The sequence below is a fragment of the Panthera onca genome, chromosome B3, assembly GCF_046562875.1.
Source record: "Panthera onca isolate mPanOnc1 chromosome B3, mPanOnc1 haplotype 2, whole genome shotgun sequence".
NCBI classification, from domain to species: Eukaryota; Metazoa; Chordata; class Mammalia; order Carnivora; family Felidae; genus Panthera; species Panthera onca.
The window spans coordinates 144,864,824-144,889,596 of record NC_138344.1 but is presented as its reverse complement, the minus strand read 5'-3'; the positions used below and the strand labels follow the sequence as shown (position 1 = coordinate 144,889,596).

The 24,773-nt window shown below is 65.9% G+C and overlaps 1 protein-coding gene across 2 annotated transcripts; it reads right to left on the bottom strand.

Annotated features, from left to right (window-relative positions):
- Positions 1-24,661, bottom strand: ASPG (asparaginase). Of its 2 annotated transcripts, XM_060620928.3 has the most exons (16): positions 24,448-24,661; positions 18,028-18,136; positions 17,238-17,349; positions 14,858-14,983; positions 14,477-14,560; positions 13,500-13,626; positions 9,505-9,617; positions 7,217-7,399; positions 7,006-7,119; positions 6,333-6,449; positions 5,145-5,240; positions 4,736-4,899; positions 2,682-2,768; positions 685-784; positions 340-420; positions 1-86 (listed from the first exon to the last, which is right to left on the bottom strand). In XM_060620928.3, the coding sequence occupies exons 1-16, from the start codon at positions 24,527-24,529 to the stop codon at positions 75-77; spliced, it is 1,707 nt and encodes a 568-aa protein (XP_060476911.1). In that variant the 5' UTR covers positions 24,530-24,661; the 3' UTR covers positions 1-74. The 2 variants fall into 2 exon arrangements, with proteins under 2 accessions (XP_060476911.1, XP_060476912.1); XM_060620929.3 differs by lacking the exons at positions 1-86; positions 4,736-4,899.
- Positions 24,662-24,773: the final 112 nt, after the last annotated feature.

Here is a 24,773-nt window from a genome sequence, read left to right as displayed (position 1 = left end):
GGTCTGAGGTCCCCTCCAGGCTCCGGGAACCTCTTGGCCATGGCCGGGGCCCTCCGGTGCTCTGGTAGGGTGCATCACAGAGTGGCCTGACAAGACAGAATACAGGAGGTCTGAGGTTGACCCTTCCTACGGGAAGCCCTCCCGGATTGCACCCTTCAGGCGCTTTTTGGCTCCCCCTACACAGCGTGTGCCCCACCTACAGAAACAGCTCCGCAGGCCTAAGTGACTTTGACCCATCTCAGCTTCCTCTGGCTCGGTCCCCAGGACTGGCCCTCAGACACAGGGGGCCACAGTCCAGCGGGGGAGCCTTCGGCCCTGTGTGGGGCAGAGGGAACTTACTGGGCCTGGGGCCTGGACAGCAGCCCCACCCTGGAGGTTCTGCAGAAAGGTCACCACTTCCAGGTTTCCAGCTGCTTCTGCCTACAGGAGGGTGCACGTGGGGGCGGGGCTGCCTCAGGGACACTGACCAGCAGCCTGGCCCCTGACCACCCACCTGGATGTCTTCCCTGGCTCTTCCCACCCACGCCCGTGACTCCTTGTCCCCACAGCTCCGGGGCCAGGGACCAGGAGAGCAGGAGTCTGGACATCGGGTGGGGGGAAGAGGGGGAGCCAGGGGAGCTGTCAGGAAGTCTTCCTGGAGGAGGTGGCCTAGGAGAGGGCAGTGGGGGCACTGGTGGCACTCACAACAAGCAGGGCACTGCGCCCGTCATAGCCTGGGCAAGCCAGGTCAGCCCCCGCCCGCCACCATGACTGCAGGCCTTCGAGGTCCGCCCTGGAAGCCAGCCTGGAAGAGGGAGCAGAGGAGGGGGTGCCGTCAGGACCCCAGGCGCCTTTACAAAGCCAGTCCCCAAACAGCTGACCCAGCGGCCAGGGCAGGAGGGCAACGGTGCGGGGCTCCCTGGGGGCCGGCCAGGGGCCTGCGGTCTGGTTTCACCCAGAGGGGGTGACTGTGGCTCAGGTGGAGGGCGCACGCAGGCGCACACTCACACAAGTGTGCATGCGCGTGCACACGTGCCCCACGTGCGTGCCAGTTTCATGTTTCACAACACCGCTCTCCCTGGGCGGGGTCCGCAGAGGCAGGAGGGAAGTCTGCGCAAGCCCAGTGGCGCAGGGAGACACGCGGGAGACCCTCGGGTGGCCTGGACCTGCGTGGCGGAGCAGGTGCCCCTGGGAGAGGGACCTGGGCCCACCTGCTCTGAAGAAGAAGGAGGGGCCCTCGCCGGGGTCCTCCCCTCCATCCTCACCCTCCCCCCCCGCCTCAGGGGAGCCCACTCCCCACCCGGGGGCCGAGCCGGAAAGGGACCGAACGCCAGGTGTGCTGGCCCGGGGCAGGGGGTGCTGCGGGGGGAGGCCTATCCCCCCAAGGGGCCTCAGGGACGCCCCCCTAGTCGGGAGACAGCAGCAGCAGCCTCAGCAGGCGCTGAGCTATTTCTGGGGTGAATCACGCCGGGTGGCAGCACCAGGCCCTCCCGGACCTGTCACCAGCCTCCCACAGGCTTGTCTCTCGGAAGGGCCCTCAAACGCAGCCAAGCAGCTCAGGCTGGACAAGCCCACCGCCAGGTCTGGGACGCTCGGTTTCGCCACTTGTCAATGGAGCCATCAAGGCCCACCTGGCCGTGCAACCCTGAACCAAGTCACCCCAGAAGTCCCTGCAGGGCCACGGCCAGCGGTTGTGAGCGGGCCCCTCCCTTGCTAGGTCCTAACAGACCCATCCCATCTGAGAGCTCACCTTGTCCCTGTCACCTGAGGAGGAAAGGGCCTGGGTTGTCCCCCTACCCCCACCCCCGGGGACACAAGATCAGAGCAGGAGAGCCTGAGGCCGGGCTCAGACCCAGAGGGGCCTGTCCACCCCACCCCACATCTAGGACTGGGGCCCCCAGGGTCGAGGGGGTGGGGGAGGCGCTGGCTGGTGGGGACGAGAGGGCCAGAGCCTCGGGGCCTTCTTGTGAGCAGAGAGCTCACCCACGCCTCACTCCCAGCCGGCCGTTCAGCCAGAGACCCCACTGTCAACACCCACTCCCCAGGCTCGGGGGCTCCGACATTCAGGGCTGTGGACCTAGGCTGCCTCCGACACCCCCAAACCTGGCTACCACCAGTGCCCCGGCCTGGCCTCCTGGACAAGCCTCTCCTGTCCTCTGCCTGTCTCTCTCCACTCCCCACCTGGGCTCTCAGCCCCAGCCTGGGGAGCTGACAGGTGGCACCAAGTGACCCAGTGCCGGTGAGGCTGTGACAGCAGCACCGCTGGGAGGGGGTGCCCGCGGATGCAGGAAGGAGCTGAGCTCGGCAGCCCTGGGCCTGGCCTGCACCCCGCCCACCACCAACACCCTCCCCGGAGACCTCCGGGGCCCCCGCTCCCCTGTGCCCCAGTATCCCCAGGCCTGCCTTGGTGTCACTCGGGGCACCTGTGAGGTCAGAGCCATGTTAGCGACTGGCTGCAGTGTGCCCGGGCTGGACAGCCACCAGCCCCGTGGTTAGTTTACCAGTGACAGGGACTGGGTCCCACCACCGTGCGCCCGCACTGAAGCCGATCCACGGTGGGGGTGGGGGTGGGGGGGACGGAGACTCATGAGACCTGTCACCCAGCCCAAAGGGGGATCAACCCCCAACCCTCAGGGTGGGTCTCCTCTTCGGAAGCCCCCCACCCGGCCTACCAGCCCTCCCTGCATCCTCGCAGCCCTCACCTGCACAGCTCGGTCCCTGCGTCCTCTAGCTCCTGGGGGGACAGGCAGGCCCCAGCTGCCCGCAGTAGCCCAATGATATCCTGATGCCTGCCACGAGAAAGAGTGTGCTGACCACCCACCTGCCCAGGCAGCCTCTGCTCAAGCACAGCAGTGCCTCACCCACCCCTAGCCCCAGCCCGGGCCCCCAACCAGGGCCACCAGCCCCAGCCTGGGCCCCCCAGCCAGGGCCACCGCCCCCCGACCCTGGCCCCGGGCCAATGCAATGCCCCACCACTCATCCAGGTACCTTCCCAGGACATCTCGGGTCTGCGGGGTGGGGCCAGGTCTGAGTCCCCCCCCCCCCATCTCACCCCATGTTGGAGGGTCCGTCGGCCCTGACTGAGCAGCTCCTCCCCTTGCATCATGAGGCCCCTGCCATGGTCTCCCTCAGCCCGTCCTAAGGGCTCAACGCACCCCTGTGAATACCTGGGGACAGCCGGGCCCCGCTACATGCTCCCATCCCAGCCAGGGTTGCGCCTGGGGAAACTGAGTCAATCGGGCCTGCACTCTGCCCTTGGAGGTAGGGTGTCAGTGAGACACTAGGGGGTAAATATGAACAGTAGGGCCCCAGAGCAGGGCCCCAATGTCTGTGGGCTCCCCGAGGCCGACCGGCCTGGGCCAAGCGTGGAGCCAGCCACTGGGTGTGCGTGGGACATGGGGGTGAGAGGTGGGGCAGGGCCAGGGCGGGGGCGTGGGGGGGGGGGCTGGGGCCACGGGCGGGCAAGGCAAAGGAACAGGACGAGCGGAGGCTGGCTCTCACAGCAGAAGTGCTGACCAGGCCCCTTGCCCCACAGTGTCTGTGTCCTATAAATGGCATGGTCACCCCACTTTTAGGAAGCCTGGGGAGGAGGGTGGGGCCCCCCAGGCCTTGCCCTCCCCGCCCTGAAGAGCCCTCTAGAGCACAACAGGTCTGGGAGCGAGGCCAGGAGAGTGAGGCCGGGAGACCGGTTTGGGGGGGGCTGTTGTGCCAGGGGCGGGGGGCGGGGCAGGGACAGTGAGCTCATCACCATCCACCCACACCCAGCCGGATCGCCCCGGCCCCTCACCCCCATCCTGGGAACCCCCCGTGCCTCATGCTCACAAGAGTCTGGTAAAGAGGGTGCTACCCATCATTCCCCTCACCGAGGGTCACATGCCCACCCCAGGGCTCACACGGCTGGGGCACGCAGGACTTGACCTGGACAGTGTGGCGACCCCAGGCCCACACACCCTCAGCCTCTCTCCAGGAGGCTCACCAGCACTCCCCACACACACCACAAAATAACCCAGGATCCGGTCGGCCAAGTGCCCGTAGGGAGAAATCCCCCAGGAGAAGTTACGGGTCTGGGCTGGGGGGTCTGGGGACTGCTACAGACACCAGATAAAACAACAAAAGATGAAAAATGAGGGCTGTGACCCCTGCCCCCAGACACACACACACACACACACACACACACACACACACACACACAGCCAGGCCAGGACCCCTCCCTTTAAAAAATCAGAGCTGTTGGGTGGGGCCAGCCTGGGGGACGTCTTCCCTACCTTGCTGGCTGAGCCCGTCCCCCGAGGGCACCTGTGCCCATCCCAGCCTAACATCTGGCACTAAGTAGCCTGCTTTATGTCTATGACATGCACGTGCTGGGCCGGCGGCTTCTCCCCTTTCCCACCCTCCAGCCCCACAGGCGTGTGTGGATGACGGCAAATACGCATTCAACCCCTTGAGCTTTGTCCGTGAGCATTTTTCTTTCCTAGAAACTCTGCACCAGGGTCTTGCTGCGCCTGCCTGGCTGAGCTTAGAGGTCACCTCCTCCAGGAAGCCCTCCCTGACCACCCTGCCCGTTCAGTCCTCCGTGTCTGGGCCCAAGCATGGTCCCTGCTAGTACCTGCCAGGCTTGGGGGGTGTAGGGAGGGGGCAGCAAGGCTCCAGGAAGCAGGTGTCCTCAGCTCTGCCGGGGAAGCTGTGTCACCACAGGCAACAGGGCAGCCCTGTGTAAGCCAGCTGTGCCCAGGTCCGCCCCACCTGGCCCAGGTACCTGCCCTTCACCGCCAGCAGCAGCGGGCTCAGTCCATCCTCATCCCGGGCGCTCACACCCACCCCTCTCTGCAGCAGCATGGTGACCACCTCGCGGTGGCCTCCCCGGGCAGCCGCGTGCAGAGGGGTCTGACCGTTAAAGTTCTCTTGGCTCAGGTCACTGCCCTGGGTGAGGCAAGGGCACGTCACCCACTGAGGGAGCGCTGGGCAGGGGCGGGGAGGGGACGGGAGGGTCGGGGTGCACCCCGGGACTGGGGCCTGGCACGGCCACCGGCACGCCCTGTAGCGGCAGTAAGGTCCCACCAGCTGGCTGCCCAGCGTGGCAGAGCAGGGCCCCAGGGAAAGGCGGCCCTGCGTCCCCCGGGGCCCGGCCTGGTGGGGCTGCTCCCTGAGGCGGTGGGGGGCCTCACCAGCTCCACAAGTGCCTGCAGCACGTCCAGGTCGCCCGCATGGGCCGCAGCACAGGCCAGGCCAGGCGTCAGAGCTTCCCGCACTGCAGCGGCCTCCTGGGTAGAGGACAGCGGCACCCTGGGACCTCGCCTCTCCCTGGAAAGGAAGGCCCTACTCCACACGTGGGCAGAGCTCCTTCAGGCTGCCTGCCCCCAGCACCGGGAATGCTGTGGGGCATCTAGGGGCTCCCCAGGATGCCAGAGGGCCGGGAAGCCCAGCAGAGACCCCGCAGGCCGCCTCACACCCAGCCCAGCACCCTCGGCAGGGCCCGACCACAAAGCGACCGTATCTCTCGAGCTATTAAGCCCGACACAGCCGCCCTGGTGACAGGCCACACACATCCCGGCCTCTGACCACGGCCTGCCCTGGGCAAGTGGCAGTGAGCACGGCCAGAGCTGTCCATCACAGACCCACCCACCTCCACTCTGAGAGGGGAAACTGTCACACGCGGGGTGACCCCGGGTTGCAGTGCTGCTGTCCGTGAGCTCCCATGCCAGGCCTGGACATCTCGGGCAGAGCGGGGTGTGAGGTGGGGCGCCAGGAGGCCCCCAGCACCCCTGTGGGTCTGACCCGGCCTGAACCCCAAACTCTAGACCCGGAAGTATGAGCTCAGCTCCCCTGCCCCTTCCAGGTCCAGGCCCCCGGGCTGGGAAGGTGAAGAGGAGCTTCAAGGTGCTGTACCTGACAGGTGCGGCTGTGGGGCCTCGGCCCCGGTGCTCAGAGCCCAGCCAACCCCGCAGCAGGCGCCCCCTCCGTCCAGCACCCAGGACAGCGCGCCCGCCTTGACTCAGGCCTGCCGCTTCTCAGGCAGCCCCGCACCCGGGGCCAGCGGGGGCCGTCAGCAGGCCCGGTCCAGCCGAGCTTGGCCCCACTGTGTGATGGGGCCACGTTTTGCCCACCATCCACATCACCAAGACTCCGCTAAACCGTCCCGGCCCCTTCCCACGGCAGCTCCTTGCCTGAATCCTCGCAAATCCTCCCCACCGCGGACCCTAGCCCTCCACCTGGGTCCCAAACCACACCATGCCTGGTGGTTTTCTGCTCATGTGCTGGCATGACGGGGGCCACGGCTGGTGCCTGGCGTGTCCAGAGGCGACCCGCAGCTCAGGCCCCCATGCCACACCCCCCACACACACACTGGCCAATACCTGGCTCAGACTGAGGAGCTGGGCGACCCCCCGGCCCAGCGTGCTACAAGTCAGCGAGGGCTGGTGCTCATCCCCCGAGGGCAGCGTCACCTCCCCCCGGAGGTCCCTGGCCAGCAGCTGGAGGAGGAGAACACAGAGAGCCAGGAATGCCCTGTGGCAGGCAGACCACTGGCCCAGGCACCCCTGGGGCACGTGGCGAGGGCTGCCCTGGGCCTGCAACTCCTCGGTCCAGGCTGTACCCCTTAGGCCTGAGCTCAAGCCCCGCCAGGTCCCCACGGGCCGACCCCAGCCTCCATTCCATTAGCTCAGGGTCTCCCAAGGACCCCATCCCCCACCCCCTGCACCGTGGTCACCACCCAGGCTGGCTGTGTCTGAGGTCCCCCTGGGAAGGGTGGGGGACGAGGGGATGTCCTGGGAGCGGTTTGCGGAGCCTTGGCCAGACCGAGGCTCCCCGAGAGAGTGGAAGAACACGTTGTCTGGGCTTGGGGTTGGCAAGGGGTGGAGGGAGCCCAGGCCTCAGAGCTGGTGTTTCCCCACCACGGGGAGGCCCCGCATCCCTGCCCCTTCCCGACCCAGGCACACAACCCACTGGGCTGGGCCCTCAGCAGCCCTGACACAGGTCCCCATGCCCCCCAGCCCAGGGGGGGAACTGTGCCCAAAGCCGAGGGTACACCTGTTTCCTGCTGTCCAGGCTCAGCCCCGGCTGGCCCAGCACGTAGGACAGCTTGGCCATGGCAGCTTCCGACGTCATGTCGAAGCCCGAGACGATGCCAGCTCCCGCCACGGCCTGTGGGGAAGGGGGCACGAGCAGGAAGGGGGGTGCCGCTCGCCCTGTGCCCTCGGGCCCATCCCCTCCCCCTCCAGCCCTCCATCCCGGCCCCCACCATGCCGGCTGCGTAGCCAGAGGTCACGGTGCCCTGAAGGCAGTGTGTGCAGTTGACGATGAGGAGCCCTCGCTCGGTGGCGGCCCGGAACTCCCGCAGCAGGTCCGGCTTGGTGGGCCCGTTCCCGCAGCCGAACGTCTCCATGACCACGCCCCTCAGGGGGGGCTGCAGGAAGGCCCGAACCTGCGGGGCCGGGGAGGGACGGGGACGGCCTTGGCCTCTTGCTCTGGCAACAGGAGCCCACAGGCTTGTCCTGCACCTTCAGCTATGGCAGGGACGTCCGGGCTCTGAGCAGGCCACATGGAGAGCCATGAGGGTCTGCTCCCCACCACGCCCTCCCAAGGAAAGGCCTTGTCCCCCGTTAAGTGTTTAAGGCTGCGGGTGGTGCGGCGACAATCCGAACGCCCCCTCCAGCGCGCCCCCAGCCTCGCCAACCCTCTATCCAACCCCTTATACCTGAAACATAGCAGGGGCTGCTCCCAGCAAGCCTGTGCCCTGCAGCTAAACACACATGCAGGGCCCCCAACGAGCCCCCCGCACTTCCTGCTTGGCCGCCAGGCCCACTGGCCTGGGGACAGTACTTCTGTGCAAGCATCCACCCCTCTGGCTGTGTCCCCTGTCAGAGCCCTGACCCCTCATCAGAAAGGCTGAGTCCAGCTCCCTCTGCTTCTCCAGGTAGAGGTCAGAGGTGACTGCACCCTGTCCCTGGTAGACACCGGGAATGGGGAGGCGACGCCCCGAGACGCACCGCAGGAAGCAGGCCCTGCCCCGAAGGCCCAGCTGCCCCCAGCAAGCAAAAGCAAAGCCCCCGGGGCCCTTTCCCCTGCACAAGCCTCGCCCAGCTTTGTGGGGTGGGGGCAGGGCTGGGGAGCCAGCTCCATGGCCCTTCATTCCCCCAGCTATGGTGAGTTCTAGGAATCTCAGAGCCCCAGCACGATTCTCCCTGAAGGGTCCTGTGTGGCTCAGCCCCATTGAACCTGGCAGCCTCGGACAGTGACACACAGATACTACAAATGTGAGACCCACCCAGGCCCGCACCTGTCCCCTGGGGACAGTCCCTCACGTGGGCCCCGCCCCCCCCGCCCCCCCCACCCCCCCCCCCCCCCCCGCACTCCCCGCAGGTCCAGCCCGACCGCCAGTGTCAGCTCCTGAGCTCCTGGGACAGCCCTCATTTTCGAGACCAACCATAGGAGGAGCAGGCTCCAGCCCAGGAGGCCACGAGGCCCAGCCCCAGGGCCTCGAACTGCCTCCTACTCTGAGGGTCTCTGCCCTGCAGAGGGGCCTGGGGAGAAAGGACCCTCGCGGACCCTTGGGCTGCGGGTGACACAGAGCACAGCGGTGGCAGGACGGTGGGGGGCACATACACGGGGCCGGGCCCCGCTTCTGGTTGTAGGACAGGGGTCCTGGTGCGCGTGGCCTGCACACCCTGGCTCCCCACAACAGCTTCCAGCACCATCTCTGGTCCAGTCTCGGGGAGGCCACCTGAGCTACAAGCCCCGCCCCCCCATCTTTCCTACCGGATCTTTCACAGCACTGAGTACATGTCCCACGTACTGTGGGACGCTGTCCTAGGCCAGGCCCGGGACCAGCATGGGGGACACATGGTGGGAAGACCATCCCGTCTGTCCCCAGTGCCTTTGAGGGGGTCAGGTACCGGTTCACAGACTGTGAGCGACCCAGAGCCCAGGACACTAGCACCCACCAGGCCACCCTGTGTGCGGGAACGTACCCGCGAAGCCGCATCTGCCCACGGTGGCCGGCTGGTCACAGCACTGAGCCCAGCACCCACACCCCGGCTCATGGCCCTGCGATGCCCAGAGGTACCTTCAGCTCAGACACCCTATGGGGTGGGCCACGTGGCATCTGAGCCCAATTCACAAGTCAGGCCGCAGTCAGGCGCCGTGTCTACCCCAGTGGCAGCTGGTGGCCGAGGGGTCATGAGCAGGGAGCACACGGAGGACGGGGCAGAGCGGCCACAGAAGGAGCAGTCTTAGGGCCACGCCCCCCCCCCCCCCCCCACGCCGGCCCTGCAGGAACCCGGGCCACGGGCCACGAGTCCACAGGCATCCACGCGGTCAAGCCCGCGTTGCAAATGAGGGAAGACCGGGCCCCGAAGCCCCAGCGGAAGAGGCAAGGGAGGGGTGCAGGTCTCGGAGACACATGCGGCTTCAGCACACCAAGGGGCCTGCGTGCCCGGGCCCGCGGCGGGGTGGGGGACGGGAAGGGGCGGGGCAGGACACAGGATGCGGGGGAGTGCGGAGGGCGTGCAGGGCTGGGCGGGTCCCTACCAGGGCAGCGGGGATCCCGGGGTAGAGACGCAGCAGCCCCACGTCACGCTCCACGCTGCTGTGCACCACCAGCCGCTCCTTCCCTCGGACCTTCCGCACCAGCTCCCGGTTGACTGTGAGGGCAGAGGTACACGTGTGGGACCGCTGGGCCACCGGACAGCCGACACCCCCGCACGCACTCGGCCCTAGCAACGCCCACGGTGCGTTCAGCCCCTCAGGCCCTCCGTGTTGCCCGGCCTCGCTCTGGGTGTCTCCAGAGCCCCGGCCCTCTCGCCGCCACCCTGCCCTGCCCTGCCCTGCCCTGCCCCCCCTCCCGAGGCAACTCCTGCCGGCCCTCAGCTCACTCTTAGGACGGGTGCAGCCCCAGCCTGTGCCGGCTCTGCAGTGGCTCGGAGTCCGGGGCACAAAGGAGGACCCCCGGGGAACGGAGACTGCCTGAGTCTGGCAGGGAAGGTGGAGGAGAGGCGTTCCAGGCAGGGGGAACGGCGTGCGCGAAGGCCAGGAAGCACAACATCCACGACAGAGCTGGCGAACCAGAAACGGTTTGTTGTCCTGGACGCCAGGAGGAGTCGGCCCGGTCCTCCGACCAGCCAGCCTCACCTGTGCCTCGCTGGGCACCCACCTCGCCCACAGCTCAGCGAGTCAAGGAAGGAAGGAATGAGTGAACCAGTAAACGAGTCTCCTGGGCCCCCCACCTTTGGGGACAGAAAGCCTCCATCTGAGGCCCAACGCCCCAGGCCCTGTGGAAAGTGGGGGGCAGATATTCGGGGTCCGTGCCCCTTTCACCCACCACACAGAGGAGCTGCCCAGAAGGCCCGTCTCCCTGCCGGTCCGAAGTCACTGCTCTGCCAGGACCAAGCTGGCAGATGCCTCCCAAACCCGGGGGGGTAAAGGGAGGGGCTGGGCAGCAGGACCAGCCTTTCTTTGAGCCCTCAGGAGCCCCACACCCAGCACAGGACCCCGTTCTCTCAAGTCCTCGGCACAAGACGGCACGATCTGGGCGGAGGCGTCGATGCCCACTGGCACAGACTGTGATTACAGCCTCTCTGAGGTAGCAGGCATCACGGAGACCCCCGAGTCCAGCACGGGGAAACTGAGGCCCAGAGTGGGCAAGGGCCACCAAGGCTGCTCATCCAGTCAGGTCCGGAGCCAGGACGAGAATGGCGGGAGGGGTGCGCCCAGGACCCTGGCCCAGGGCTCCTCCCTACGCCCCCCGCCCGCGTGGGGGTGTAAGCCTGCACGCCCCCTGCTGTTTCCACCAGACCAATTCATGTGTGATAATAAACCAGGGAACATTCCGGACACATGCTGCCCTCTCCCGATGCGTCAAAGGGGGTGTGGGGGGATGGGCAGCAGGAGGGGGCCCGCGGCATCAATCAGCAGTGAGAGACGCCCTTTAATTTAGGGCCGAGCGCCCCAGCTGGACGAGCAGATAAGCTGGTGGGGGGGTAGGAGCGCTGCCACCGCCCAGGAGTTATGGCTGCAAAGGGGGCTTTATGGAGACAAAGAGAGCCCACGCCCCCTCCCTGCACGGCTGGACCATGCCCGCAAGAGCCCGCGGGGCCCCAAGTCCTTCTTCCCCCAGCGGAGCCGAGGGAGGAGGGCGGGGTGGTATCCACGTAGCATGAGGGGCACCGTGACAGTGCCACCTCGCCACGCAGACCTCTGACAGTCCCCCCGCACAGGAGGGCCCTGGGCTCTGCTGTCCCCGCAGCTGGTGGCAGGGTCACCATCACATGCCCCTCTTGACCCCCAAGCCCTGCCTGTAATGGCCTCACAGAGGGAAGTAAAAACACAAGGGAAAGTCCAGGCTGGGCTGGGGTCGTCCTCCAGCTCCCCAACAGGAGGGGGGGGGGGGTAGCCCCTGACAGCCCAGGCGTCATCGGCCCCCCCGCCCCCCCCCCCCCCCGCAGTCCTGCCTGCCACATCCTGGGCAGAACCTGGTGTTTCTCAACAACGGCTGCCGGAACGGGCCTGGGGCAGGTGGGGGCAGAGGCTCTCACGCTCTGCACGGGCACCCTGGCCAGCGGGAAACAATCTTGGCGGGGTCATGGGCCTGGGGCGCCGGGGTGGCCTCTGCCCTGCGCCCACCAAGCTGCCAGGCCAGGCCTGCCTCAGCGTGCTCCGTGCCCTGAGGCCTGCCTGGGCCTGGTGCGGCACAGACAGAGCCCTGCCGTCCCGGGTGAAGTCCTCCAGGCCTGCCAACAGGGTGCGTCCCCGGAAGTCCCCCTCCTGAGCCCCAGATGAAGTGTGACTCAGTCCCCAGCAGGGAGCCGGGCCTGCAGAGCGGGCGGCCCACTCCTGGTGCCCATGCCTTCCTTCCCCAGCTGGCCAGCACGGGGGCAGGAGGGGCTGAGCACCCACCGCGGCCAGGAAGCTGATCTGTCCTCCAGGATCAGTATGCGTGCCACCTCCTCCGGGGAGCCCTCCTGACCGCTCAGTGAGCAAGCGGCCCCCCGCCTGGCTCCCGGCGCCCTGGGAGTGCCGCACATACCTCACATCTGCTCACGTGTTCTGTCTCGTGACCCCTGGAGGGTGCTCGGGGAAGTGGAGGGTGGGCGGGGGGAGAGGGTGCAGGGTAAGACCACCAGAATGGGAGTCAGGGCTTGGCTGAGCCGACACCTCCCTCCGCGGGCCTCTCCACCTCGGTTTCCTCCCCCGTGGCCCCCTGCTGCCCGGCAGAGAACCCGGGGGACAGCCAGGTCGTGGCCATCACCATGCTGGGATCCCCACTCTGTGTCCTGTTGGGATGCAGAGGCACTGGCGGCTTCCAGAGTTACGTGACCAGCCTGCCCATCCCAGGAAGGACCCGCTCCCACCATCCGCTCTCCACAGACAGCCCAGCAGCAGCCAGAGCCCCCGCCCACTCCGAGCCTTCATCATCAGCCTTCCCAAAAAGACTCCTGCCCCTACAGCCCCTGCCCGGCCTGGGCCCAGCGCTCCTGAGGCCCTGCCTGTGCTGGGACATTCCAGGAAGCCCCTGTCCCTAGGAAGTCAAGGCTCTGGCCACCCAGAGTCCACTTCCTTCCCTGGTCTCGATCTGCTCACCCTCCTGCGGGCGTGGAGGCCGCTGCACCAGCAGACCCCAGGGCTCTCCCCATGCCAGCCTCCTGGAACCGCCCCTCAGGCCCCGGCGGAGCCCATGTGGGTGAGGAGGCCGCGCTGCCCTCCCAAGGGCCTGCGGTCAGGCAGTCTAACCAGAAGAGCCACCCGGTCCTGCTGGTGCTGGGTCCCCTGCCTCTCAGGCTTCTAAGCCCCAAAGTCCCCCCCAGGAGGGCTGGTTCTACCAGGCCCTACAGCACAACTGCCACCACCATGGGGTCTCTAGGACAGGACCCCACAGCTGGTGGGGCGGGGACAGGTGCCCAGGCCCCCCCAGCTCAGTCAGAAGGAGACACAGGGCAGGCCCCCAAGCTGTGCCCACTGTGTTGTGCCCACCATGGACCCGGAGTGGGGACTCCTGGGGACACAGCAGGAGGGCAGACATCCTGGGTGGAGACAGGGCAGCCCTGGGGGTGACTCCCTCTGGGTGAGTGAGGCCAGCCGCCCTTGCTGAGAACAAGGTCAGAGACAGCTCTACACTCAGGGAGAGGCGAGAGTGGGTCAGGGGCTCCCTAGGGGCTGGGCTGCCTGCCAGGCTCAGGAGGCAGAGGACTCCCCTGGAAGTTCCAGGGACGAGGTCACAGCACAAGAACCTCGTCCCGGGGGACCCAGGTGCACGTCAGGGTCACAGACAGACTCCTGGACTCAGGATCACAGGTCCCCCAAGCCTGCTCCTCCTCTGGTTCAGCCCCCGGCTCCGAGCTGGGGTTCCCTGCCGGCACTCCCCCCTTCGTGGCCCACGCAGGCCCCCCTCTCTGAGTGGCCCCCGACTTTGCAGCCCAGGGCAGCAGGGGGACTCTCTGGGGCCCCAGACACGGTTTCCCGCCCAGCTCCAGGCATGAAACCCCGGGCAGGAGCCCTCACGGGATGGCCCTGCTCGCCGCCCAGCTTACGTATGACGTCAGCGCCCACAACGGCCAGAGGGGGCAGGTTGGGGGAGCAGAAGGCCGCAAACCTGCGCGAGTCCACCTTGGTCACTCGGTTGCCCCGAAACAGCTGATTCTGGAAGAACAGGCAGACCTGTGGGGGAGGCGAGAGGCAGCGGCTCAGCGCTGGGGAGCCCCAGGGCCCTCCGGCCTCCCCCCTGCCATCAGCGGAGCACCCACTGAGGACAGGTTGCAGATGTCGATTGCGGCTGCTGCCCTCCCTGCCGCCCATCCCTCAGGGCCTGGGGAGAGCCAGGCAGGGAGCTGGCCACCCGAGGGCCCTGCCGCCCCTTACTTCCCACCTGCCCTCTGCCCCCATCCCTGCTTCTCATCCCTGTTCCCCTGGTGAACTCGGCCCACCCCTCACCACAGTGTCCGCGCTCCGGAGCTCAGGGGCTGGGGGGGTCTCGTTCTGCCCCCCGCCCCAGCTGCTCTAGGGCTGTTCCCCTGGGGGAGGGAGGGAGGCACAGCGGTAGGGAGACAACGTGAACCGTGCTTCGGTGAAGCGCCCTCCCCCTGGCACAGGGTCCCCTGCAGTGCTAGGGGGTCTCATAAGGTCTCCCCGTGCTGCCGTGTGGAGAAAGAATGCTGAGCAGGGAAAGCCAGCTCCACAGCTATACTGTGTACAACCTCCTTTTACAGAAACTTACACGTAAACACACATAACGTGAACACGCGTAACACGTAACCCGGAAGAGAACACAGCACGCTGTTAACAGCAGCGTCTCTGGGAAGTAAGACATGGGTGGCTTTTTTCCCTTCTGCTTTCTTTATTTTCCGGGTTTTTCTACGGTGACGGTGTATGCCACTTGTAAGGCAAAAGACACATCTTCAAACCCTGGCTGACGGCTCACCTGCATGTCCTACCTGAGTGCCAACCACAGCCCCCGCCTGCGCCACGCAGGCCACGCCCCCTGCAGCCCACGCCAGGGAGGGAAGGGTACCTCGGGGATCACGTACTGGCCGGCCATGAGCAGGGCCCCCAGCAGGTTCTCACGGCCATCATTCCATAGGGCATGGATGGGCACCTGGGGGGAGGCCGGAGATGGGCTGAGACTCACGCAATACCAGAGGGAAGAATGAAGGGGGGGACAAAGAAAGGGCAGCTGGACGAGGCGGACAGCAGGCCATGGATCCACCCACCCACCCACAGGACCCAGGGCACTGACCAGCCTGGCCGGCTAGAACAGACAGGACAGGCGCTGCCTTGGGGAGCTGCAGGACTAAGCAAGAGGCCCAGGGTGCGGCCTGGGTCCCCCACAGTGCCAACTCCCCCGGTGGCCTCAGGAAGGCCCCCGTGCTCTCCGGTCAGCCCGGGACATTACCTGGGCACCAGTAAGGATGACGGTTTTCTGCAGGTTCTCCAGCACGAAGGACAGCACGGAGGCCGCAAAGGCCATGGTGTCAGTGCCGTGGATGACCACGAACCCGTGGTACTGCCCATAGTGTCTCTGTGGGGGTGCAGCAAGCTTAGGCCGGACTCCTCCCAGGGACAGGCCCCCTCCCGGGGACAGGCAGCTAGCTGGTCTCCCACCCCCTCAGGGAAAAAAAGGAAACGATCCCAAATGCAGAGGGAGGGAATCAGGGAGGCACAGGTGGGATCCTGGTCACTTTTGGCCCAGAAGACACTCTCTGGGAAGCAAGCCTCTACCTGGAGTCTCACCCCTCCATGCTCTCCCCCACACCCAGGACAGCTTCCTTTCCTGACACCTCTAATTGCATGAGAGACATGGCCTAGGGGGGAGGGGTCTCTGGACATTCTCCTAGGATAGGAAGGTCCCCTCTGGACTTCCGGCCAGCGTCTCCCCCAGGCGATGCCCAGTCAGGGGTCCCAAGAACACTGGCGAGTTGGAGGACCGCACCAGACTACTGTGTGTGTCAGCACAGTACTCCAGGAGGGCCCCTTGCCGCATGACCACTGCGTCCAGGCAGGGGGCTGTGGGGGTGCGTGAGCCTGCGAGCCCATGGTCCTATAGGAGGGCCAGGCAGGGACACAGCAGTGGGCACAAGGCACATCCGGTGCCGGGAGCTGACAGGTGATCTGGGACGCTGCCTGGAACAGGACCTGGCAGGAAGGCAGGACGCTGGCAGGCAAACGTGGGGAAGGGTCCTTCCAGATACAGGCGTGCTGGCCACCTCTGAGAGGACATCCTCAGGCTACCACTTAGAGGGCAGCCAAGCCCGGCCCTAAGAGGGTGGCTGGCCCGGGCTATGGTCGCAAGGGCACAGTTCTGGGAACCAGAGGGTCCAGTCCCTCCTGAAGGGACCCTGATCAAGCCAGGCCGGCCCTGGAACCGTGGTTGCTGAACCATGTGGCGGGCTGGGGCACCCTCTGCTGGCCACACAGGGCACTGCCACAGGCAGGCCCTGAAGGCCCTTTGAGTCTGCGTGTGGCCGGACACTGCAGCCGGGACAGCAAAGTGGTCAGGCCCCAACCAGAGGACAGTGCTGACCGCAAGCCAGGGTAGCTGCCCCGGACTATGGCCACAGACACACCCATTGGCAGCCAGCGGCCCCGTCCATGGACGCAAGGCCCGGGCCCAGGACCACAGTGTCCTGCTCACAGTGAAAGGGGATGCAGCCCAGGGAGCTGCTCTCCCCGCAGGACTGAAGAACACAAGCGTGTGACTGGGGCCAGGCCCCAGCAGCAGGGAAGGGGAGCCTGTGTGATGAGCCTCTGAGGCTTAAGGGAGACGGGTGAGAATTGGGCCTGGAGGAGGTGGGGTGGGGTGGCAGGGCCCCCCAGGGAGGCAGTCAGGCCACAGGGCCAGGCTTGTGCAGGAGCGGGGGCTGGCGATGATGAGGAGACTGGGCAGAACGGAGAGGAAAGCTGATGGAGGGGCGCTCTGGCAGCAGGTCCGAGGGGTCACCACGTGATGCTGTAAACCACAAGACCGGCACGGGGTTCTGAGCTTTTTACGGGCTCCAAATCCACTAAAGTCCCAACTCCAGGGTGGGCTTGGGTAGGGTGAACAGAGAAGGGTGGGCCACACATGCAGCCTGCCAACCTTCAGGGAAGCATCGTGCATCCCAGCCTAGGACACTAACTCAGACAAACCTATTACAGGAACACACTAGGGCTGCTGTCCAGACCATTTCCTCACCAGGAAAGTGGACATGGCCCTCGCTGCCTATCCTCTGCCTGCACGTGGGAAAGGGCCTCAAGGCCTTGCAGCTGAGATGCGACCCAAGGATCCAGCACTTTCCTGAAGCTGCCATTCCCAGACGTTCCAGGGTCTCAGACCAGGCAGGTGGACTCCATCCCCACACACCTCAGGGGAGTGCCTCCGCAGCATTGGCTCCTCCCCGGCCCACGAGCCCCGCCCATAACCCCAGCCCTGCCCACACCCCAGTCAAGTCCACACCCAAGCCTGCCCACACTTTCAGTCCCGCCCATACACATGTGTAGCCACGCCTACACATCCCCAGCCCCGCCCACACTCTCAGCCCTACTCTCACAGCCCCTCCCAGTACAGTCCCACCCATGCTCCCAGCCCCGCCCATACATGTAGCCCCGCCCACAGTTCCAGTCCCACCCACACTCAGCCCTGCCCAGTACACGCAACACCGCCCACGCTCCCAGCCCCACCTTCGTACAGCCCCACCCACATTCCCTCCCAGTATACACAGCCTCACCTACCTAGTCAGCCACGCCCACAAACAGCCCCGCCCACACCACTAGTCCCGCCCACACTCCCCAACTACCTCGATGGTCTGGGCAATCTGAACCCACTCGGTGATAGTCATGTCACTGGAGTCGAAGAGGGGCTGGCACTCCAGTACCGTGTAGATGACCCTCTGGTCAGGGCTGGCGGGCCTGCGGGAGGCAGAACAAGGGCTCCCACTCTGTCCCCTCCTCCCTTGGCCTGCTCTGTTCCCCTCCACCCAGCCAGCCCCCCTCGTCCGCCCCCCCTGCACTGAGGGGCTTCTCAGTAGGCTCTGCATATCCACAATCTCTCAGCAACCTGAATACAGGGCCCAGCCTTCCTTCCACCCAGAGTCCCCAAGAACAGGGACCTTGGTCCTCACGAGGGGTCACGGCTGGGCCGGGACAGGCTGCTCTCCAGCACTGTCACCTTCCCAGACCCGGCTCTAAGAGGGGGCCCAGGCCTGGTCCTCCATGGGCCAGGAGCGGACCCTGGGAGGACGATCTCTGGCAGGAGGGAGGCCAGTGACCAGGAGGCCGTGAAGGGCACCAGGCAGCCTTGGCCCAGAACTAAGAAACAGAGAGAACTTTGCACTGGGGGGAGGCGGGGGCTACCTGGGGCCAGCCCCTACCTCTCCCGATGGGCTTGGGTCCCCGAGTGGCTAGGCCCAAGGCCTGCAGCCTCCCAAGGCTCACTTGAAAGAGGGCCGCTGGTCGGTGCTAAAGCCATGACACTAGTGACCACAGCCTGCCCCACGGACCCTGCAGGAGCCGTCCCGTCTCAAGATAGGCCCACCCCTACGACAGCAGGCCGTCATCCCTGGCTGGGCCCCAAGGCCCCACACTCACGGCAGCACCAGGGTGTCCTCCGGGAGGCCAAGGGCCCGGGCGTGGTCCTCATCATGGAACATGGGCAGCGTCCTCAAGGCAGCAGCCAGGCCCCTCCCAGGGACGAGCACTGCAGGCAGAACCCAGCGCAGGGGGTGTGGGGTCAGGGGCCAGCAGCCACCACCTGCTCCTGTAACCGCCGGCCCCTTCCTCCTCATCAGGGCACTTACCCAACACGCTGGGGGCCAGGCCAGGGCGGGGGCCAGGCCAGGGCAGGGGTCAGGGGTTTGGGGTGGGGACAGAATCCAGGGCCCTGGTGAGATCGGGCAGCCGTTCCAGGTCTGGATGAGACGGCTTCCTCCCGGGGGGCCGGGCAGCCCCCCTCTGGCCACTCCACCCAGGGCCTGCCCCGGCCCACCCCGTCTCCAGGCGACCCCGTGCTCCCAGCTGAGGTTCAGGGGCCCAGGCTGTCCCCCGCCTTCCATCACAATGCAGCACAACGCACCCACGCTTCTCCCCACCACTTGCCAGGTCACCCACACTAACTCCTGCGGGCAGACATGCTGTCTGCTCTGCCTGGAAGTCCTTAGCCCCTCCTCCTTCAAACCCAGTATGTGCTTCGCCCCCGCTCAGGTCACCACCTCCAGGAAGCCCTCCTTGATGTCCAGGCCCTGATGCCCTTCCCACACACTTCCCCAGCGGCCCCTGCTCCCTCACTAGGCTGTGTGACCCCTCCAAAACCCAGAAACATGTCCCATGTCCCAGAAACAGGCATCTGAGGCACTGGGCAGAAATGGCGTTGTGTTTTAGAAAACCCTCAAAGGTCACAGCTGTGTCTGCTAGAAACGACCCCTCGGCAAAGGCTCCCTCTTGTCCCTCCCTGCTCCCTAGCAGCTCCATGACCTTGGACAGGTCAGCTAACTTCTCCGGGCGTCTCCCACACACTTGGACACAGTGACAAGGACAACAGGGTCCCCTTCCTCGAGAAACGCCTTTAGCTGAAACGAGGAAGGAAGACCTTTCAAGACCGGGCGAGTGGTCACTCCTGGACGACACCCTTGCTCTCGGCCTCCGCAGCCCACGGGGCACGTCCAGCCCCCGCTGCCGCTTAGCGGCCTAAAACATCCTGCTGTTCAGGCCTTGAGAAGGCTCCAGCGCCAGCAGGGCTGTGACCTCACTGGCAGTGTCGGGGGACAGTCTGCCCAGGCCCGCTCGGGGTGTCGGCGGAATTCAGCTCCATGCGTGTGCAACTGCTTCTTTGCTGCCTCTCCCACGGGGGTGGTTCTCGCTTCTAGGGGCTTCCCGCGTTCCCGGGCTGGGGCCCCGTGCTCCGTGTCCACAGCCAGCAACGGCTTTAATTCCCATGCTGTGATCTCTCTGACTTGGCCTCTGAGTCATCTCCTCCCTTTAAGGAGCCAGAAAGCTCACTCGCCTCACCCGCGGACACCGTGCCGCTCAGTCCTTCCTGAGAGTCTGTCTCCTCACCAGGCCGGCGGCCAGCTTCCCGCCGCTGAACGCGAATCTGCTCTTTTCCTGAGGGCCAGCAGCTCAGCATCAGGCCCTGAATCTCCAGCCCAGCACCCTGGGCCCTCTCCTGTCCCTCTCCTGTGCCCACTGATGCCCTCCCTCCTGCCCTGCAGCTCCCGGCAGGGGCTGCCCCCCCACCGCGGCCCTCTGAGGGCCGCTCGGGCAGATCGGCTTCCCACGGCCGCGTAGCACATTAGCCCAAACAGGTGGAGAGCGGGCGCAGCACCTCCCTGTCGTCACACGGCATCTGTGGGGCAGAAGCCCGGCCCACCCCACGCTCAGCAGGACCACACTCCTCGCTCGCTCAGCTTTGCTCAGGCTCCCTCCATGGGCCCACCTTCTACGTGCCAGGCACACTGGCCCCGTGGGTGCTCCTGGATGTTCATGGTGCCATCTCCCCAGCCGGAGAGGGATCCCCAGGGGAGCCCCCGCCCCGCACACGGCCCCAGCAGGGGCTCCACGCACGTTTACCGCAGGAGTAAACAATGCGGGTTAGCTGCTACGGGGCTGCTTGAGGAAACACCACGTCGATGGGGCTCAGGAGACAGAGGGGGACATCAGTGCACGACTGCCCGCCTGGCCACACCCCCAAGATGCCCGAAGCATGACCAGGACACGTGCCTGCCTCCACACAGGTCCAGGCTCACCAGCCCCGCCAGCATCGAGGACAGAACTTCAGAACCCGGGCACGGAGGAGGGCTCACAGCCACCGGGACACCCAGCCCTGGCGGCCAAGCTCCCCGACCCCACCCTCGGCAGGCTGACAGGCAGCCCCCAAAGGTGCGCATGCCCTCCCCGCGAGAAAGGCAGTCTTTGCAGGTGCGATGGAGTTAAGGGTCTGGAGATGGGGGCACCGCACTGGATTATGCAGGTGGGCCCTAAGTGTGGGAGACGGGACACGCGGAGGAGGCAGTCACGTGAGGACAGGGCAGAGAGCCGCGTGAAGGCGCCGGCCGTGAAGACCACGGCGATTCAATCACAGCCAAGGAAGCGGCAAGGACGGACCCTCGCTGCCCCGTGTCGGACGCCTGCCTGTAGCACAGGGGGGCCACCTGCTCGGTCACGTGTTGGAGCAGCCCCAGGACGCTCACAGAGCCACTTTCCACCCCAGCTCCTCATGGGGGGTGGTGCCAACCTGGGGATCCGCGGACGGGGCGGGGGAGGTGGGGATCCACGTGGTCTGGGTCTCACGGGACGAGCTCATGATGTGGGTGGTCACCTCCACCCACAGCCAGGCTGTTGCTGGCCGACGGTGAGGCAGGGACCGCTGGGGGCGTCCTGCTGCAGCGGGGTGGGAAGCGGCAGGGCCAGAGGACCCCGAAGGGTGGGACCCTGCTGTTCCCGCCCGGGACTTATGTGCGCGGCACAGGCAACGCTGGCCCAAGAAGAGGCGACGCCCTCCCGGTCTGTTCTCTCTGGGCAAAACCCGCCACGGCACTGTGACACCGAAAGAGCGTGGGAAAACGTGCAGCCAGAAAATGGGGGGAAAGAGCTGAGGGAAAGTCAGGACGTTAATGAACAAAAATCGTGCCTTGGGGTTTTGTGACATCCTTGGCTTTTTCAAACTGGTCATTTGTTATGATTTCCTTACTCGTTCCGAGTAAACATCTGCTCTCACGCTGAACTCTAATTTTGTAAATTGTATTCTTTTTCTCAACAAGGGCCCCCGCCCCCCCACCAGGCCCCTATAAAACCAGAAGCAGACCATGCTTCTCAGCTACGGCCAAACCCCTCGTGTCTAAGGGACGGTTTGTCCTCTAGGACTGCGGGTCCCCGGCGAACCACCTATAGCTTCGGCCAGAAAAACATGAGCGTGTGAAGCTACGCTCAGGGAGGAGGGCCAGGTCGAGTGCTCAGACGCCATGTTGCGGTGACCGAGAGACAGTGGACACCACCCTTATGGGCGACGTTTGGCTGCAGGACCAACTGTGACCCCCACCCCGGGCTGTCCTGGCATGTTCAGATACCCGCCCCCAAAGTTCTGCTCCCCATGCCGTGTCTGCAAGTGCCTGCAAGGGATGCTGGGGCAGGGCGGCACTCAGAGGTCACAGGGGCCTCTGGCTCCCTCAGCCGGACGGGAGGGGCCTCTGGCTTCCTCAGCTGGGTGGGAGGGGCCGCTGATGCTGCTCAGCCTTGGGACCGAGGCCATCATCTGACTCTGCTTTCATGATGCCCCTTGACCTGTGACATCTTTGCTGGACTCAGAGAAGGGATGGGTCCAGGGGTGTCCCAGGCTGCAGCGGCCTCTGCCCTCCGCTCGCCGTCCCGGCCTCTGGCAGGGTTCAGACAAGCGGAGCCGTGTGCCCTGCAGGCCACTGTTCACACCCTCCACAGTGACAATCCAAACAGCTTAGCTGCGGCTGGCCTGCTCCACTCGCCACCCTCTGCCACTGTCCCGAGGCTGGAGCCCCATCAGCAGTGCCAGGCGAGTTAATCATTGATACTGTCCCGAGTTCAACGACCCCTGCTGGGCTCGGAGAGGGCAGAGGCTGCCCAAGGCCCTCCTAGTGCGGCCTCCAGCCTCCAGGCCTGGCTCCTGCATCCATCCCCATCGTGCCCGTGCCTGTGCCCTGGCCTGGGGGCTGCCCTCGTCCCCGGACACCTTTTCAATCCACACACACGTTTAGGCAAAAAAGTCAGCACAAGATGTGTGTCCCTGAACACTGAAAGCAGGCCTGAGGGCCGTCCCTGATCTCAGGGGGCCAAGGGGTGTATGACAGCAGGGACCAGACCCCATGTCTCTTCCTCTTTCGTCCTCTGGGGTTTAAGCCAAGCCTTCCTGAAGTCAGAGGACTGGGGAAGGAGCAGCCCTCAGCAAGGAGCTGGGAGGCACCACCAAGGCCTCCAGCGGACTAGTCGCCCCAGGCCGGCAGCTGCCTGCTCCCCAGCCGTCGCCTGCCCCGCAGCTCAGGAGACCATCTTCCTCGCCCCCCAGGACAGGCTGGTGCTTCTGAAGTGCCTTCCGAGTGCAAGAGGTGTCCGCTGACCTCGCCTTCACCAGACCAGGAGGCCCCAGAGCCAGAGCAGGCTCCAAGGGATTCCGGAAGATTCTTCCCCATCTGTAGCCGACCCCCACACCCTCTTTCCTGAGTCAAGGTCTCTAGTTCACCTTCTGAACATGTGACTTCGCAGCCTCTCCGGGAGAAGCAGCACCCGTGGGAGTGAGCCACAGGGCTGCCTCGGAGGACGGGCAAAGAGGTCAGAGAAAGGCGGGAAAGAGGTCAGAGTCCACCAGTCCATGCAGCCCAGACCCTCAGGAACTACGTGTGAGCTCAAGAGAATCGCAGATGGCCACATGCCAAGCCTGGAGGGGCAGCATCCGGGATGGGCCAGGGTCCCAGACGGTCCGCCCAGGGCAGCTCCCCTCTCTCGGCCCAGCTTCCACCTCCCGGCCCCTCCCGCTCTCTCCCACCTGGGTCCAGGCCCCAGGCCCTCAAGGGAGGCCACAGCCACACGCAGGGTCCCAGCCGTCCAGGTGCCCACGGCCCTACATCCTCTCCCCAGACCGCCTCTGTGACTTGAATCACATGCCGCTGCTCGTTTAGTGTCAGCCCCTCTCAATCTTGTGACGGCCGAGGGAACCAGACAGAGCAGCACCCAGCTGGCCAGTGTCACCGGGGGCCTCCAGGCTTCAGAAGTCCACCCATGAACTAACCAGGCAGAGAGGCGGAAGGCACAGCAGCAGAGGGCTGGCTCCTGGCAGCCCAGGGAGGGGCAATTGGCGGGCTGGGTGGACAGCCACGTCCCTGGGGCCTGAGCCCCTACAGGACAGGGCTCTACACAGGCCTGAGTCCTAGAGCCCGGCATGGAGTGGGGCCCCAAGGAATGTGTGAACTGTCTGTGTCACAGATGGAATAACAGGGACAGAGGCTGGAAAAGCTGCTGTTGGAGCCACAAAGAAAGCACCAGTGGGAAGGGGGGACCAGGAGCGGTGGGGGAGGGGATGGCCTGAGGCCGAGGGACCCACCAGGACAAAGGAGATGTTCTGTTAGTCCTGGGGGGCGGGGGGAGGGGCGGGGGCCAGAGTTGGTTGTGACAGGGGAGGGGGCATGGGACGTCTGCTCTGGCCAGGCCCCTGCAGTGGGAGAGGGGGAAAGTGTGGGGGGGGGGGGGAGGACACTGCAGGGCCGGGTGAGGGGCTGACCCAGGTGTGAGCACAGACCAGGACTGGAGCAGCAGGGAGGGGCCGCTGGCAGGGAGCCTGGGAGGAAGGGGTCAAGATAGTGCCAGCCCACGGGAAGTGGGACCCCTTAGGGACAGTTAACCCGCAGGCAGCAAGAGAGTGTGGTAGAGAGGTTCAAAGATGAGGCTGAGGGTTTGTCCCGGGCCCCCTGGGCTCGGCTGGGCATCCCACACGTCACGGGACCAGGAGGAGCCTTTGGGGAAGGTACAGGCAGTGTCCCACTCTCCTGGCCACGCCAGAACATGCCGGATGCTGGTGCACAGCCATCCCCTTCCCACCCCTCCAGGCTCCCCAAGCCAGTCTCCCTGCAGGTGCTCGGCCCAAGCTGATGGTCTGTCCGGGGTCACCCGCAAGCTCCAGCGCCCTGGCCCAGGCCCTCACCCCCCACCTCCAGCAGCAGCCCCTGTCACAGGGGCAGAGACAAAACGCGCAACTTCCCAAAGCCACCTCCTGCACCTGAACAGTCCAGAAAGGTGTGATGGGAGGGTTGCCAGGAGCCCTCAAGCTTGAACAACGTTGGGGGAAGGGGTGGGGTCAGGTCACGGCCCCTCACGATCCCTGGGGAGGGCCTGGACTGACACCACAGGGTCTTGTTTGTCCGGAAAGGGGTGAGATAGAAGCCGTGGGCCCTCGGAGACCCCCATGGCTCTGTGCAGAGGGGCGGGAGAGGCCCCGGAGGGCTCCGACCTGGGAAAGGCCACTGGGCACGGGAACGACCCCATTCCACTCACCGCCGCGCTCGATCCGCATGCCGATAGTGCCGCCGGTGTAGATGGCCAGGAGCCTCCGCTCGGGCTCCACCGCGCGTGACATGCCTACCGGGGACCAAAGAACCAAGGGGACTGAGGGCACCAAGGGACGGCGGCGGGCGCACCCAGGGTAGCCGGGGAGGGCTGTGCCTGTGGTGGGGAGACACGGCGAGCTAGGTGTGCGGGTCGGAGGTGGCGGGTCCTGTCCGGGGGCGGGTCCCGTCCAGGGGCTGGGGGGGGGGGGGGGGGCGGGGCCTGAGAGGCCCTGGGCTGTCAGATATCGACCAGTGCAGTGGCCCTGGGTGTTG